The sequence below is a fragment of the Condylura cristata genome, unplaced genomic scaffold (genome assembly GCF_000260355.1).
Source record: "Condylura cristata isolate star-nosed mole 26May11 unplaced genomic scaffold, ConCri1.0 scaffold00021, whole genome shotgun sequence".
NCBI lineage: Eukaryota > Metazoa > Chordata > Mammalia > Eulipotyphla > Talpidae > Condylura > Condylura cristata.
Window position 1 is genome coordinate 28,833,736 of NW_004567122.1, and position 18,340 is coordinate 28,852,075.

The 18,340-nt window shown below is 41.4% G+C and overlaps 1 protein-coding gene and 1 long non-coding RNA gene across 5 annotated transcripts in view; one reads left to right on the forward strand and one right to left on the reverse strand.

Moving 5' to 3' along the window:
• The window catches only part of CTNNA1 (catenin (cadherin-associated protein), alpha 1, 102kDa), a 305,980-nt gene that overhangs the window by 283,850 nt on the left and 3,790 nt on the right, over nucleotides 1-18,340 (forward strand). For all 4 annotated transcript variants that reach the window (XM_004686781.2, XM_012727837.1, XM_012727839.1 and 1 more), the window contains 4 exons: nucleotides 5,921-6,077; nucleotides 13,011-13,211; nucleotides 13,697-13,848; nucleotides 17,062-17,172. In XM_004686781.2, coding sequence (XP_004686838.2) covers nucleotides 5,921-6,077; nucleotides 13,011-13,211; nucleotides 13,697-13,848; nucleotides 17,062-17,172 — 621 coding nt within the window. The remainder of the gene's footprint in view (nucleotides 1-5,920; nucleotides 6,078-13,010; nucleotides 13,212-13,696; nucleotides 13,849-17,061; nucleotides 17,173-18,340) is intronic.
• Nucleotides 17,220-18,174, reverse strand: LOC105853917. The gene is made up of 3 exons (XR_001145658.1): nucleotides 18,069-18,174; nucleotides 17,356-17,477; nucleotides 17,220-17,258 (listed from the first exon to the last, which is right to left on the reverse strand). It is a non-coding gene; the product is annotated as an uncharacterized LOC105853917 (long non-coding RNA).

Consider the following 18,340-nt stretch of genomic DNA (forward strand, 5'->3'; position numbering starts at 1 on the left):
TATATTTTTATTTTAAGTGTTCAACAAATATGTTCTTATTACTTTAACCCATTATCTATTTGGAAACAATCTTAGCACATAAATATAAGGGAAGCAGTAACTTTATTTTTCTCCAACTAGTCCAAGTGTAAAAATAATGTACCAGTCGCCACTGATTGTGATGTCACTTTTTTCGTACTTTGAGTTTTGCTCTATAAGAGGAACTGTTTTTAGTCTATTTTGCTGTAATTATTTTAGCTTTATTTTCTCTTTTAACCATCTGTCTTTATTACTCCTTTCTCTGCTAACACCTGCCCCATTTTTTTCTGCTATATATCCCATATTTTTACTGAGGTAACATTGATTTAAAACAATATAATTTTTTTATTGATTTGCTCAACTAGGGGTCTCATTATCCTTTTTTTTTTTTAAGATTTTATTTATTTATTCGTACAGAACTGGGGTACAGGCCAGAGATGCAGAGGGTGAGAGGATTCACCAGGGACAGAGTAGGGAGCAGAACAGGCAGATCGACAAAGTACACTGCTGAGGGGAGCAGCGGGCGGGTCAGGAAAGGTCTGTGGTGCCATGTGGTCACCTCCGGGGCAGGTGGGGATCGAACTCATGAGGAAGTGGCTTAAGCTTCTTAGTGCTGTGCTATAATCCGCTGCGCCACCAGGGAGGGCCCTTTGTTTTTTTTTTTTTAATAGTAGTTTATTTTTACATCATTTTGTGCATATTCCCATCTCAGTTGTAATCCCCGTGGGCTTCCCATCATCAAATCGCCCGTGTGTCATTACCATAGTCCAGTGCATTTCCCTACTCCCACTGTTTTTGATCCCATTCCCCATTCCACCCCCACAAAATGTGTCTGATATATAGCTGTTCATTATTATTATTATTTTCTCACCTGGTCCATTATACTCCTGTATGAGTGAAACCATCCAGTATTTTTCCTTTTCTTTCTGGCTTACCTCACTAAGCATGATCTTTTCCAGTTCCATCCATGTTGCTTCAAAAGACATGTGTTTCTTTTTTTGGTTGCTGAGTAATATTCCATTGTGTATATGTACAATATCTTTTTAATCCAGTCATCTACTTTTGGGCATTTGGGTTGTTTCCACGTCTTTCCAATTGTAAATAAAGCAGCAGTAAACATGGGGATGCAGGTGTCTTTTTGAATTAGTGTTTGTGTGTCTTTTGGGTAGAAACTTAGGAGTGGGATTGCTGGGTTATATGGAAGCTCCATGTTTAGCAGTTTGAGGAACCTCCAAACAGTTTTCCATAGTGGTTGTACTAGTTTGCATTCCTACCAGCAGTGCAGGAGAGTTCCTTTTTCCTCACACCCTCACCAACATTTGTTGTTGCTGGTTGTTTGAAGATGTGTCATTCTCACTGGGGTAAGGTGGTATCTCATTGTGGTTTTAATTTGCATCTCCCTTATTACAAGTGATGTTGAGCATTTTTTCATATGCTTGTTGGCCATCTGCCTTTCCTCTTTGGAGAAGTGTCTTTTTTAGCTCTGCTGCCCATTTTTTGATGGGGTTATTTATTTTTGTTGAGTTTCATCAGTTCTTTATATATCTTTGTGATTAATCCTTTATTGCTAGTTGTGTGTGAGAAAATTTTTTCCCAATCAGCGAGATGTCAAAAAGTATATATATTTTTTTTTTTTAAAGAAAACTGTTCAAGGAATAAAAGTTCATAGCTCAATCAACTTTGGATGGAGTCGTAGTTTTGGGGACAGTAAAAGGAACCCCATCTCCTTTGTTTATTACTCTCTCCTCTCTTCTTACTCTGAAGTAATTGTTTCATGCCTTCTCTTCAAACTTCTGACAAGTCTGCCAGTGTGTGTATCACATACATGTGTGTACCACCCAGTACCCACCGCCAACGGTCTCGTTTCCATCCACCACCATCCACTCAGCCCCTTAATCTACTGCTCCCTATGTCCCTCACCCCTGGTAACAACATTCTGTTGTCTAAATCTAAGGCTTTGTTGTGTTTCTTTATTAATGTTTTTGTATTTTACATGTTTGTGTATGTGAGTAAAATCATTGGGTGTTAATCATTCTCTTTCTGACTTACTTCACTTAGAGCATATTTACTTCAAGACCCATCCACGTTGCAAAGCCAGGATAGTGGGGAGCATCCCCTGTGTGTACATGCCAGCCCTTCTTACACCATATACATACGTCAGTCGAAAACATTAGACAGGAATTTATGACCTGAAACCACAAAATAGAAAACATCGGGCAGTAAGCTTAACATGATAGGCCTTAGAGATGTCCACTCCAACATTAGGGGGAGCAAAAGCAAAAATAAATAATTGGGAGTACATCAGACTAATAAGTTTCTATACAGTGGTGGTGGTGGGGGACAAACAAAAAAGATTTTCTGATTGGCATTAAATATTCCTAACTCATCTTAGAAGGAATTAATAGCCAAAATATAAAGAATTTATACATTTAAAAAAAAACAGTAAAAAAATGGGTTGGTCTAAGCACTTATGTAAAGAAGCCATACACATGGCCAATAGGCACCTGAAAAATGTTCTTGATCAGACTGTCAGGAAAATGAAAATCCAGACCACACTGAGATGTCATTTCATACCTATGAGAATGGCCATGTCAAAAGACGAGAAATAAGTGTTAGAGAGAATGTGCAGATACTGAGAACCCGCAAATACTGTTGGTTGAGACTGGGCATTGTTAAAGTCATTTTAGAAAATAGTATGGGAGGTAATTCTTTAAAAATCAAAAATAGAAATAGAACTATCATATGATCCAGCAGTTGTACTTCTAGGTACCTATCCAAGAATATGAAAACATGAAATAAAAAATATGTGTGTGCCCATGTTCAATGTGGCACTATTCACAATAGCCAAGCTTGGGAAACTTAACCGAAATGCCACGAGTTGATGAATAAATGGGTACAGATGTGGTGTATGCAAAGAGCTCCCGCTCACCCCCTCACTTCCCTCCTTCCCCAGCCCCCTCCCCCCTTCTCTTTTTCTTATCCCCATGGAAAAAAAATTTTTTGGCTATTCTCAGCTATTATAATTCCAGATTAATTTGTGAATAAATACCATATTTCCTAGCCCTGAACATGGAATGTATTTCTATTTATTCAGATTTTTTAATGTACTTTAGAAATGTTTAGTCATATTTTGCTACTTCAGTTCTTTTTATTTCTTTACGGATTTAATCTCACTTTGAAAAGTAATTTGTTGCTGACATTCTAACAAGTTTTTTGTGTTCATTTCCCATCTTATTTCGTCCTTTCGTTAGAAAGGACCATTTTATTATTACTTAACTAATGGTGACAGTAAGTATTAGGTATTAAGATCAATAATATCATCTTGACTTTTTAAGGTAAATGAGTCTAGAGTTTCACCACCAAGTATGTTTGATGATTATTTGAAGTAGTGTGTTAATTACCTTTCTATTCCTAATGTACCCTGAGTCATTAGAAATGAGTGCTTAATTTATTAAATATCCAATGTAAACAGTTTTGTAATCAAAATGAAAAAGTTAGACAAAGTTTCTTTTCTTCCATTATACTGTATGAGATAAGGTATAAAGAATAAAGAGAGCAATTTTCTCTTTGTAATGGAAAATTATCTCCATGTTTAAAATATATAATTAAATCCCTGCCCATGTTTACTTGGCTCTCCCAGCAACATTTTCTTCAGCCAAAAATTCTTACAAGGTTTAACTCCACTCTGGTTCATTGATGCATTAATGAATTAATGAGTTAATTACCTAAAGAGAGGAGTCCACAATGGTGAAGTACTGGTGGAAAATGAATGGCAAGAAGTAAAAGAGGCAAAGGACCAGCTTTGAAATGATGAAAATATGGGCGAACACAGCCTTACATATAAGATAGGGTTTCTATTTCAAATAACTTATTGTCCAAACACATAGACTTTTGAGAATGGTAAACTATTACTAGTTAATATCCAGGATGGTACACTCCCTATGCCTGCCAACTATAACTGATCATCTGTTAATTCCTTCAGTTTGTCTTTGGGAGCTTACATTGGTAACATCATTCTTGAATATCCCTCCAGTATATTAAGAATTAGACACCTAACTTGAAGACGTGGTATCTTTATATCTATCTATACATACATACACACACATATATATGTGTGTATGTATACTTACATACACACATATATGTGTATTATATGTTTTAAACATCATTCTTCATTTTGTACATCTTTTTCATCTCGTTTGTAATCCCCATGGACTTCCCACCACCAGCTAACCCATGTGCCATCACCATAGTCCTGTGTTCTCTTCCCACCCCAATTTTGATCCTATTTCCCTTTCCACCCTCATAGAATGTCTCTGGTTTATAGTTGTTTGTTGATTGTCATTTTTATTTTAGATTTAGTTATTTTTTTCTGATCCCTTACACTCCAAAACCATCCTGTATTTTTCCTTTTTCTTTCTGGCTTATTTCACTAAGCATGATCCTGAAGGTTCTGTCGTGCCTTAAAAAGAAACCATCCCAAACTCTTGCCCTGGGGTTTGGTTTGCATGCCCAAATGGTTTTATGATAATTATTTTCCTGCCTCATTCAGTTCTCCACTTCATTACCACCACTTTCCTCTGGCCTTTGTTTACCTTCTAAGTCGTGTTATTATAAACGTATTTATTTCCAATAGCCCGTAAGATCCATGTACCTAGAAATCTTACTGGTTGATCTCTGAGCTCATATTCATACTTTAATTTATTCACTCAGTGAATACATCAAAGAAGCTGACTAGACGTTTCTCCAAAGAAGATACACACTAATGATCAGTAATTACATGAAAAGACACACAAGCAATATCATGAGTCTCCCAGACAACACAAGTGAGACCCACAGTGAGGTCTCTTCATAACATTGGGACGGCTATACTTTAAAAAGCAGGGAGGGGACAAACAAGTTAATCACACAGTCCAGCTCTTCCACTTGATGTTTTACATACCAAAATGATGCAGACATAAAAACGTATGTGAGTGGTCAGATTAGCATTATTCATATTAGCCAAAAGGTAGAAGCAATTGTAATGCCTTTCACTTGATGAATGGATAAATAAAGTGTGTCATAGCCATATAATGGTATATTTGTCAATAAAAAGGAGTGATACAGTTACTTTCTATGACATGATAAGATTACCACTAGTGAAAGAAACTATTCACAAAACCCACACACTATTTCTATGATATGTCCAGAACAGGCCAATCCAGAGAAACACAATTAAGTTAATGGTTGCCAAGAGATAGGGTTAAGGACTGTTGAAGGTAATGGGAAATGTCTGCTGAGAGAGGATGGGGAGTTTCTTTTTGGAAATGTTCTAAAAATGATTGTCCTGATGGCCACACAACTGTGAGATTACAAAAAATGACTGAGTGATACAGTTTAAATTGGTGAACTGTTTGATAGGTACGTTATCGCCACACTTTTTACTTTTTAGACAACCAATCACACACTGCTCTGTGAAGTCATTATACTCAAGTATATCTCAGTTACAAAAAATTTGTGGATAATTGGAACACATCCACATAGCTCCAGAGAGCCACCCACAGAGTGGTTTACCTTCATGAACAGGACGAATGGCTCTTGTTGGTCACACGTGTCCAAGGGTATGGGGACACATTTGAAAGAAAGAGCATAGTTTTCTATGGTGTGTAACTCTAGTTGTGTACTTTGGGACAAGTATACATAGTTTATATAGGAGAAGTAAAAATCCTGGAGTAGAATGTTGAAAACTGAAGAGTTCACTATCCTAGAGTGAAGTGATTAGAAATACTTCTGTTTGTAATTGTCTGTGGTTTCAGTGGATTTCTGTATTTCTAGTATATTGCTTCTGATGTTCACTCATGTATGAAACCGTTGTGTAGGACTTCTTCATCTTTTTAAATGCAAGAGTTTAATATCTTTGCAGGTTATCAACGCTGCATTGGCTTTGGCAGCTAAACCGCAGAGTAAACTGGCCCAAGAGAACATGGATCTTTTTAAGGAACAGTGGGAAAAACAAGTCCGTGTGCTCACAGATGCTGTCGATGACATCACGTCCATTGATGACTTCTTGGCTGTCTCAGGTAATGAGTTGGTTCCCCAGAGAAGCTTGTGAAGGTGTGCATATTTATTTATCACCTAAGTTACAGTAATGCCTGAGTCTGGGCAGGTAAATTATTGTAGCAATAATACTGTGCTGGTTTTCATTTTAATTAAACAGCAACAACAACAACAAAGCTATAGCTGACTCCCGAGTAGTAGGAGGTGGGATTGGAGTCATTGCCCCTGTGTGGGTCTGGTCTCCATCTCAGAAACAAGCCAGAGTTGGCTGGGCTGGCAGAGGCCTCCCCTCATTTGTATTAAGTTGTTTCCACTGTGACCTATACAGCACTGTTCCTTTTGTATCCATGTTTAGGAAAAACACTGACCTGTGTCCGGGTACAGGCTGTAGTAAGTTGTTATGAACCTGTAAAGCTTAGGGAAAAAAGGGATTCCCCACACCGTCTCAGGAAGTTTCTCTCCCCAGCCCCCCTTCCTCAGATATGATAGTTTACCTACCTACTTTTTGAAAGTCTGTATGAAGCACAGATAGAAAACAGAAGAAATATTTAAGTGCTATTTAATTATGAAGTTGCAAAAAATAAATCTGGGTAATTCACCTCACAAAAACAGTTGATTTCATTATATAAACATAAACTGGTAATGACATAGTAGATTGCATTTATATAGAAAGTATCTGTCAACTTCAATTCACTGTTTTATCACACAGATAAACTTCAGTCTTTCCTCCTTATACAAATGCCTTCTCCATTTAATGGGTCCTTTGCCGCCCTTGGCTACTCTGCTTGGTATCTGGAGCTGCCAGGCTTCCTGAGGCCAGTGGCAGTGGGCAGAATCAGTGACTGGGTACTGGCAGGGCTGGAGCACGGGAGATGTGCAGGCCAGTGGGGCTGGGAACAGAGCATGGCTTAGGTACACGCCAGCACAGGCCTCCAGCGGCAGGCAATCTATACAAGGGGACCATGTGTTCCGCATACCAGCGTCCCTGTCCCTGCCGCTCTCCTTGGAATCGGTGGCTTTGGCTCCACTTGAGAAAGAGGGGAGCCGGCAATCTGTAAGCTGCAAAGAGAGGGTAAACCATGCTGCTGCAGAACCACCAAAGTGCAGGTGCTGGTACTTTAAAACAAAAACCCATTTGTAAGCACATCTTTGCAGGTGCCAAAAACGCAGCAATGGCTTTTTTGGGAAATCTTGGCCTTCTGTTGTTTTTCCCAATGAAGTACAGAATTATTCTTTTTCATCAGTTTAGAGAAAAACATTCCACCTTCATAGCATACTTTTAAGCAAACAACAAATCTGAAATCTCAATGAAAGCCCCCTCCGGAGACAGGCACTCCCTTCCTAAACTGACTTGTGATTAGGTTGGCTTTATCTCAGATTGGGTCTCACGGGGTTTTCAGTTCTTCGTATCAAAAAGTAAAATGTAATAAAATCATGTGTCCCATAGGCAACATTCTTCAAACCAGAGAACAAATGGGATGCTGCAGTAGTGTGTAGGGGCATCCAGGCAGTATCTTTAGGGAAAATGACAAAGACTGGTAAAGAGAAATCAAATTCTTTAACAGATACACCTTTGTCTGGAGAGTATGTGCGATCTTTTTGCAAATGGGGAAGTGTAAGTGGAGCAGTGATTGAGAGGGGTTTAGACAGTTTCTATTTTGCAGACAAGACACAGAACTGTTATCTCAGTCAGCAAGTGGTGGTCTGAAATTCTGGAATTCAACAGTCTACCTAGTGTGTTTCTCTGAAGTTCTGTCACAGGCTTGCACGGTAGTGTCAAGTAATTAGTTAACTGGACACGGCTGTTTTTCACAGTTCCTCTGATTTTGTGCTGTGGTCTCTAGGGGCATGGGATGGAGAAGACAGTGTTTATGCACAGCTCTGCTGGGTCACCCGGGTGATTTTAACCTTCAGGCTCTTTTACACCCTCACACAGCGCATCACACATTTTCTGTGGGGCCTAGAGTGTTCTCTCCATCTCACCTGTCACACAACCTAGGTGGGCAAGTCCCGCATTGAGATGAACCCTACTTCTGAGCAGACAAGACTCCAGTGCACCTGCACATCTCTGGGTGTGCTGTCTTTCACAAGAAGCCATGTATCCCCTGGGTCACGCCTGCACTGTTGTCATTTCCTTTTGTCCTGAGGCCACTGATCAGTGATGCGGACATATTTCTGCCACACACGAGGTCTGGGTTATGGTTGTTGGACTCCCTAAAAATTTGCCAGGTGAAAAATGATGCCGCTTGACTCATTTTTTATACTACGTTCTGGATTTGTGGTCCTTTTGTGTTAAGGGCTTTGGTGGAATACTTCCACTGCTGATTTTCCACTCTCACATTCCCTTTTGGAATCCATGGGGCCTGGATATTTGCTGTAGCCCAAACTGCTGAAAACCCATTTAGGGAATAGGACTGGGAGGATCCTCCACTTCTTTGTCTGTTTCCAGATATTTTATCCCAGTGATTCAGAAGTTCTTATCACATGGGTTATGTCCTGATTTGTGACTCTAAAAAGTATTGGGTCATCTTGTGTTTCACCTAGAAGAAGCCACCAGTACCCTGGCCTGTTTCACCAGGCACATGGCTACTGAATTAGGAGGTAGAGGAGAAAGCGCAGCCACCCAGGGAAGGAGTGGGGCTGCTATTCCCCACTGTTCAGAATGTTGCCTTGTAAATATCGGTGATTGTTTAGGATGCCAGCAAGCATTCAGCACTCTTATGAACTTATTTATATTGACTGATTCCTCAAGGCCAGTGGTTTGGAATTTATCAAAGTGATAAAGGTTTGAATTTCATTTGAATTGTATTTGATAAACATTTTCCATGGAAGTGCAATTTACTTTCTCATTCATTTGCTTATGTGAGATGTTTTGCCCTCCCCTCCCTTTTTTTTTTGGGGGGGGGTGCAAGTGGTTGGTTATAGAGTGGTTCCAGTTGGATTCATTATGTTTCTTTACCAAATGGTCAGTCTTGGAAACAAATAATACTATTGTACTAGGTACTTTGGAACAACGTGTGAATGATAATTTGTACTGTGTATTCTTTACTAAGTATCAGTGTGCCCAAAGAATTTGGTCTCCCTGGAGGCCATTAAAAAAAAACCAGATTGTTGTTTCTATATATTTGGGGCGGGGACTTAATAGCAAAAATGCAAAGTTAAAAAGAGTTTCTTCTCTTGAGGAAAGGGTATAAGGCAGTAGTAAAGTTAGGTTTGATTTCTGATTCCCATGCCACTAGCTTTGTGACCTTGGGTAAGTCATTCAGTACTTCTAGTTCCCATTTTCCTCATTAACGAATGGTGATTTTTAGAAAAATGACAGCCATATAGTGATAAATGTCAAGGATTCAGAATATTTCCTGTTACAGATTAAGTTGGCTATATTAAGTGTCACTGTTATCACCACCTGTGGTATACAAGGTTGTACCAATAAAGATAGCAGAGCAAATATATGAAGTATAAATTTATGTAGCCTTTCTGGAGAATGCCAGCTGGCTTGGTTCCTAGGTGGTAATTAGACACTGTATGTCTACTGTAACATACGTGCCTTTTGACTCTCTAATCCAGTTGCTAGAAAAGTTCCCCAGAGATCTATACATATATATTGGCCAGAGTAACTATACAAGGATAGTCACATCAACCAAAAATGTCCATGAAACAAATGAGTATGTGAATTTTGGCACTTATTCAATAGGGTAGTAAGCAGCCATTAAAATGGATGAAGTAGATCTGTATAAGAAGGTCTATAGAGAGGTTTTCAAAATGAAAGATATATAATAATGTCCATAATTATTATATATGGCTATTTTCCAATTAGAAGCAAATACTGTATTAAACAGTTACTAATGGGATACAGATTGGTTTGCCCACTGATGATTTATTGGAAACTCAGGTACCGAAGTAGTATAAGGTTAAGTGTGGTACTCCCTAAGCTCTCGCATTTGAGTATATTTAGTGGAATTTCACTTCTCCTCTTGGGCTCAAGTATTGAGAGCAGGTTTGGTGCTGTGTCCTGGGTGTGTGGTAGCTAGGACAGCAGTTAGGTTAGGGTGGGGCCATACTTAAGTCAGCTTCCTAAAATAGAAGTCATCTTTTGTCTAAGGAATGGCAGACCCTCCCTGGTTGGAAGAAAGCCAGTATGAATTCAAGAGTGTTTTTAAAAAGTGTGTGTGTGTATAAATATATATATATGCATTTTTCAGTATAGGTGTTTAGCTGAAGGTTAACAAATCTTGGAAGTTTGGGTCACTTTGTTTTAATAAATAAAAAATGTCATGCTTTGTTGATTTTTAAGATGTGTCTCCTACCACTGTTTTCAGTGGCAATCCTGAAATAGATGTCTTAAAGTCAGTGATTTGAGCCAAGATAGATTAATTAGCAACACCTTTTCTTGCCTTTTTATTCCTTTTTCTTTCTTCAGTGATACAAGATACATAAAATGTTAGATAATGTAAAAGCAGCATTTTTTTTTTTTAACCTAAGGTCTACTAGCATGGTATGCAGGCTCAGTACCAGTCTGGTTAAATTAATATGTAAATACTGTGTATGTAAAAGATGCTTCTGACTGGGCTGAAAATTCTTAAAATTGGTTCAAAGATCCCACCTAAAATTTTATGTTGGAAGGTTAATGTTTTCTCTTTGAATAATAAACTGGCAAGTGTCATACATTTTTAATTAGTAGATGCTAAATTAATGGGTCGTCTTGGCTGTATTCATTTTTCTCTTCTGTAACACCAATTTTGACTGGATTCTGGCTTTCCTTGGCAAATTCTTACTTTTATTTAAGACAGAATTATTTTAGGTTCACAGCAAAATTAAGAGGTAGGTAGAGATTTCCCATAAAATGTAACCACATAAATACTTGGCTTTCTCTAGCAGGATCCGCCATCATAATGATCGTGCATTCATTACTACTCATGAGCCCACATACAAACATGTCATAATCACCCCAAATCTTTAATGTACACTTTTGTTCTTGGTGGTATACATTCTATGGGTTTGGACAAATGTCTCCAGCATTATAATACAGACTCTTTATTGTCCTAAAAGTCCTCTACATATTCATCCTTCCCCATTCTAACCTTTGCAGTGTGGATCATTTTACTGTCCTGGTGGTTTTGCTTTTTCTAGAATGTATATTACACTTGGAATCACAGTATGTAACCCTTTTAGACTGGCCTCTGCTACTTTATAATATGCATTGTAAAGTTCTTCCATGTCTTTTTCAGGCCAGGTAGCTCATTTCTTTTTAAGTTGTATAACATGCCATGGTCTGGATATAGCTCATCTACTGAAAGGCATTTTGATAGCTTTGCACATTCTGGCAATTATAAAGAAAGGTGCTGTGTACAGGTGCTTATGTCACTGATTTTTTAACTCCTTTTAGATAAAGAACAGTTAGTGATTGCTAGATTATATGATTAGAGTATATATTTAATTTTGTGACAAAGCTTTTTTTTTAAAGTTTTATTTATTCATACAGAACTGGGGAACAGGCCAGAGGTGCAGAGGGTAAGAGGATTCACCAGAGAGAGTAGGGAGCAGCAGGCAGGTCAGGAGAGGTCTGCAGCGCCATGTGGATCAGCTCCGGGGCTGGGGAGTGAACTCATGCTGAAGTGGCTTTAACTTCTCAGTGCTTTGTTTGAACCCAGTGCGCCACCAGCGAGGGCCCACAAAGCTTTTTAATCAAGCTTCTTCAGTTTTTTTCATCTTATTCCACTGTATTTGTGGTTTTAAAACAAACATTGGTAGTGTCCCTGCTTGCAGTCTTCTTGTGGCCAGTGGGACACCCTGAAGCGAAGTGTTTTAGTTGCTTTTTCTTTCTTCCTTCCAGACATTGTCACCTGTAACTTGATGCAGTACCTTAGCTGAGGCTATAAGGGAAAAGTAATGACTTTTGGAAGTACGCTAAATCAGGGACAAATGCTAGATAATGATCAAAGCATAAGGTAGCCGGGGCTGGCCATAAAAAGAAAAGGACTAGATAGTTTATGTTTTTGAACAGGTTACATTAGCCCAGATCAAGGACCATTCATCTTTTAACAGTTGTGCCAGGTACTCCTTGGTTTCAGTGAGTGAACATGTCTTTAGCACTGCTCTTCAGAGTTGCTACATTTCTTGCTGATTGGCTCTGCAGTTCTGGGTGAGTGAGAACATTCCGGTTCCTATTCTGGGTCGGCCCCTATAGAGCGACCTCATCCATTTTAACGCCTGTGTAGAGCCCATAATTTATTACCCACTTTGCTGTTGGACATTGTGCTAGCTTCCACTTTGCTATTATAGATGAAGGTTGAAGTGAGCTCCTTACCGTGCGATTCCTGAAATTCAGTGTCAAGCCTTTTGTTTCCAGGAAGAATAGTTCTGGTGGGTCCTTCAAATGTAACCTTTGATTGGTAGGAGCTGCTTGTGATTTGTGCCAATATCACAACAGGCCTCCCATGAGGTAATCAGGTGATTTCACCTCAGGTGGGTCCCTCAGCACTCTTTAGAGGATTTCAGCTTGCTGTCCAGCACTTCCCACCTTTCCCCAGACTATGCTGAGTTCTTGGTATAGATAGTGACAGTACTATTGGAATGTACTGGAAGGAGGGGCAAGGGACATTGAGCATGAAGATTTACCTGTGTCCTATTTTAGCCTTTGTTTGGGACATAAGCCCAATGAAATTATTTAAGGGAAAGGAAAGTCATTCAGGTTTCTATTGCCTGAATTTTTGGCCCTGTGTACAGAACCAAGTATGCCTTAAAGATGGTTGTCTTCCTCTCTCAAACTAGGAATGAATGTTTTTATCCTTGGAGGTGATTACTGTGACAGTGTATCTGGTCTTTAAAGCAAAATGATAGGTGGAAAGTTTCTAGCACTGGAGCTGGTACTAAGTGACTTAATAGATGCCGACTTATAGTGGTCCCTTCTAGTGAGAGGCCTCCCCTTTTCACTGATCATTTTGCTACTTCTTCAGAAAATCATATTTTGGAAGACGTGAATAAATGTGTCATTGCCCTACAAGAGAAAGATGTAGATGGCCTGGACCGCACAGCTGGTGCAATTCGAGGACGGGCAGCTCGGGTCATCCATGTAGTCACCTCAGAGATGGACAACTATGAGCCAGGGGTCTACACAGAGAAAGTGCTGGAAGCCACCAAGCTGCTCTCCAATACAGGTGTGTGACCTTCCTCCTCCAACCCCTCGCAGTAGATGGCTTAGGTGAGGCAGGCCTTCCTGTTACTCCAGAAGCCTGTGGTTGGGAAGTAAGAGATGTGGAACTCAGCTCTTAAGGGATGCATCAAATTTTCTAGAGGGAAATGTGCCTGTGGAGACTCAACTCATGTGCCCTATGATTAATAGTGGGAATAAACCCAGAACATACTATTTAAGATGGACTTCTTAATAGCTCTATTAGTGGATGAATACTAATTAGGGAGGGTCCCATCCTTACACAAGGTCTCCAGTTAATTTCACCTCAAGGGGTTTGGATGATTCAGAACTTCAGAAACTGATTCCAGTTTTCTCAAATACAACTTCTATTTTGACCATAAATACGTATCACATAGGTAAAAGCCAGGGTCTTGCATCATACACCTCGCCTTTCTGTCTGAAAGGGAGTTAGGGAGGGTGCTGGAGTGATAAGGCCGCTTTCCTCCGTAGTCATGCCACGTTTCACTGAGCAAGTGGAAGCGGCTGTGGAGGCGCTCAGCTCAGACCCTGCTCAGCCCATGGATGAGAATGAATTTATTGACGCCTCCCGCCTGGTGTACGATGGCATCCGGGACATCAGGAAAGCGGTGTTGATGATAAGGGTGAGTAACTGCATTTCAGAGGTTTTAACATTTATTTCTTATCATTTGCTAAACTTTAGCAATGCATCACTCTGGAAGTCAGCAGATGCAGTGGCAGTATATTAAAACCATGAATCTAAAAGCTGTTAGAATGAGATATGTTTAATTATGTTGTCTAAAATGACTGTTACTTGCAAGTTGGAGCCCAAACTTGTGCCAGAATGGGAGCTAGTAGAGTTGTTGTTTACGATTTAGATCGGGGCAAACAATCATCACAAATAGTAGGCTTCTGTTTGAGTTAGAAGTACAGTGAGAAGGAAAGGCTCTTCGTTAATGTCAGTGAGCATCCCCTTCATGCAGATTGAGTACTGCTCACGGGTAGCAGGGGAGTTCTAAAACCAGCCCTGGTCATGCGCTGGGTTCAAGGCTGAATCGAGCTTTGAATCAGACCCCGGTCTGATTCAGAGGGGTCTTGAAAACAACCAGCCACTCTAATTACCCCCATGGTTGTAGACTGTGCCTTTCCCAGAGCAGCAGCTTGTTGCCCCAGGTCTTCCCCACCCTGCAGCACAGGCAGACACACAGCTGCTTTGCTGTACTGTCCATCTGGCTGGGTCAGGGGACTTTTTACACCCTCACTTGTACTCGCATCTCTCCAGGTCACTAGCAATGCTGCCCCAAGTTTAACCCCCTCAGCCTAGCGGCCATCACAATCCAGCAGGGTGATAGCATCTGCCTGGACCTATTTTATGTGCAGTATAAAAACAGCTGTGGACAAGACCAAACTCTTCCCTGAGGTGAAAAAGGAAGAGAGAAGAACTCAGGTTCACCTGGCTGCTGTGGTAAGAAGCAGTCTTTGGCCAAGGCCTTGCACAGTTGAGTGCAAGGTCCAGCCCCATGGCCGGATCTCCAGGTCACACAGGCTGGTGTAGTGAATGCAGCCATTCTCCAAAGTTCTTACTGTGCTGCCAGTCACCTAGAAGTAGAAGTAACCTGAAAGAGTGGTTGGCTGTGTGAGTGAAGCCCTTTGGGAATTTAAGCAGCTGTCCCTGTCTACAATCCAGCAGATGAGTGCAAATTCCCGTTGTGGGAAGCAGGTATGCTTGTAGGAGAGCCCATCCTAGCAGTATGGGTTCCTCTTCTAGCTCTGAGACTCCGTTTTCTTTCTTGGAAATTTCTAAGGAAGTTTTAATGAGTGTAGGTAATACACTCAGGCATGCAGTAGGTGTCCCCTGCCATCTCTTGTTTACTGCTGTGCTGAAACCTAAGAAAGAGAAAATGTCCTCGTCAGTGCAGCATGAGGCACCCAGCCTGGAGCTCCTGCCTCTTGTGCTCCGCATACCATTGCTGGGTCATCCTTTCAGTCCCTGGGCCTCTCAGTTAATGATGTCCTCCCCGAACATGATTGTCACTTACAGGGTCCCCTTATCATCTGTCAGGCCGCACCCCCGCACCCCCTTGTATGGTGACGCCCAACGACCCTCTAACCTCATCAGCCCTTGCCTCACCCCTCTCATGCTTATGTATAGCTCACCAGTTTCTCCTTTGTCCCCTTTTTCTGCAAGGTGAAATCCCGCTGCTGAGCAAGTAGGAGAACGCAGCCAGGCGGTAGCGTTTTCCACTGCCCTTTTTCCTGGCCTGTGCCACAGCCTCCCTGCTGTGTCAGTGCTTTCCACCTTCTCTCTCCCTCATCCCAGCTGAGGCCACCCCCTGCCTGGGTGTGTCCTGTGTGCTGTTGTGTTCCATCCTAATGAAATGTCTTGGCTACGTCTTAGGTTCTTTTCAGCCTCTTATCATGTGCCAGGATTTGAGAAACCATGGAGAGAGGTGGTCTCCAGAATTCTGCATTCATTAGCCTATCTAACAGGCACCTCAGACTTACTGCGAGATTAAAAAGTGAGCATCTGATGGCTCCATCCACTCCTCTATGTCAGTGGGTGGCAGATCTGGCTTCTGCTTGGTTAGACCCAGTCTTTGAATGTGCCCTTCATACCCCATATGCACTATCAGCAAAGTCTGCTGGTCCCAACCAGGTACCAGCATCCCTTACCTGGATTGATGCCTGCTGGTCGACAGAGCAGCCAGGGTGCTCATTCCTGAAGGGTCTCCATAGGCTTCATTTCCTGCTGTTCTCCCATTTGTTCCCAGGCAAGCTCCTGCTTTGGGGCCTTCATATTGGCAAACCTGCTTTCAGATCTTTGCTCAGATGTCCCAGCATGAGACCTTACGTGACCACCCACATAAAATTACAGTCTCCTTTACAGCTCTGGTCGCTTTCTAATATGCTTTATAATTCTTTGTTAGTCATTTCTCCCATTACAATATATGGGAGGGCAGGAATTTCTGTCTGCTAGTCATTTTGTATTTCCAGGGCCCAGAATAGTGTGTGGCACATAGAATCGACAGATAAATGAATGGGAGGTGTTCTTGTGTCTGATGGGACTATGGAGTGGCGAACATATTAGGAGGCATTCCTTTGAGAAAGATCTTCCATAGATGGGGCATTCACTGAACTTTGAAGGTATCTGCGACCCCAGAAATAAAAACTGGCAGATGGTGCCATAACGTTTGGGGCTGCCGTGTCAGTGAGACTGGTATGCCTCACAGCCGGTGGCTGGGCTCAGCCACCTTCCTGTGGTGGGTCGGCAGCCTGGGACCAGAGCCAACTTCCAGAAGACCGACATTATGTTTCAAGTCAGCAGCTGATTGTGGGGGTGGTGGAAAATAAGAATGTAATTTCATAATTAAAGCAAAGGCCAATAGTCTGTGCCTTTGGTATTTACTCACCCATTACTTCTCGGAGAAGGCCCAGAATTAGTGAATGCACTGAATTTCCTTTTTGTTATAAAGTTGGGAAGAATCTGCTTTCTACTGTATGAAACACCTATTTTTAATATAGTGCCTTTCCCCCCCTTCTTTAGTTGAAGGTGTTGGGAAACCATACCGGTAGAGTAAGAAGTGAAAACATGGGTCACAGTAGCAGACACTGAGGCCCCACCCAGACCTTTTGGGAGGTGCCTGTGTGGAACTGCTGCCTGCTGGCTTAGACAGGCCGCCTCATCAAGGAGGCGGGAGTTGTGGCGAAGGAGTGATTATAACTTCATTAATCACAGCTGATTTTGGAAACCCGAACATGAAAATCAAGACTTCTGGGTGCCCATACAGTGTCTAGAGAGTTGGGACAGCAGAAAGAGCAGGGCTACCTCAGCCTCACGACCTGTTATTTTGTCGTAGACCCCTGAAGAGCTGGATGACTCAGATTTTGAGACAGAAGACTTTGATGTCAGGAGCAGAACAAGCGTCCAGACAGAAGATGATCAGCTGATAGCTGGCCAGAGTGCCCGGGTAAGAAGCAACTGTGACTTGCCCTTTTTTCCAAGAAAAACTTCCCACTGTGGGGTGACTCGGTGATGGGAAACCCACGGGGCTTACTGTTGAGATGAAAAAAAAAAAAAACCAAAAACTTCCCATTGTGTAAACACCATTCTTCCCCTTTTTCTCGGCACTAGGAGTATGACGTTGTGGTACCTGTTAGTCGTTGTAGGTTCCTTGGAAATGGCTTCTCAGCTGGGAGCTGGCAGGAACATGGGCCTCCTCCACTGTGCCCTGGGTCTTCAGCTTAGCACAGAGCCCTGCAGGCCTCGGGAAAGCTGTGGGACATAGTCAATGTGATGTTTGTTAAAAGGATTGTGAAATTCAGAAAAAGATTGCTGTCTTTGCCCATCCCAATGATATCATGGGTATGAACTATTAATTATTCATGGGTTGAGGAAAAAAACAGTGGTACATTCAAGAAAACCAGTCAGGGCCATTGCATTCATTCATTTGAGTGATTAAATCTCTCATCAATAGCATTTATGTTTTGGAGAAGACGCCAAGAAATATTTCTAAGGAGTCTTTTTTTACTCCTTCAAAGTCATTTTGAACAGCAAGTGTGTCTCTGTTTTAGGCCTTAGTCATAAGCATTTTGGGAAGCTGAGCAGGGAGGAGCCCGAGGCCTGGACTCTGTAGGCTGAGGGTAGGTGGGTAACAGGTCACCTACTATTACTTTTGATAAGTTTAAATGCCACTTCTCAGCAGATTCTGTTATTTCCCTCTTCAAAATTTACATTCTAAAAACACTTTTAGTTTACCTTGAATAGTTGGAGGACATAATGCAACCACAGGAAATGCCCAATCAGGGTCCCCTACACTAGCCCCTGTCAAGTCCTCCCCACAGAAAGACAGAGGATGAAACTTACCAGGAAGTCAGGCAGGTTCTGTCACTGTGCCAATATGATCACGAAGCCTCGGGAGTAGCTACCTGTCAGTTTTCACCACACTAAAACTTGTTCTTGAAAGTGGGTCGGGAATTCAGACTGCCGTAAACGTTCTGTGCAAATTGAGAAGAAATGGCACTTCAGGCAAAATGAAACCTATTAAAGCATTATCCTACCTGTGTTATAGATTGCTTGGTGGAAATATCTTGGCTAATGCACTGTGAGAACTTCATCTCTCTTTACATAAGAGCTTT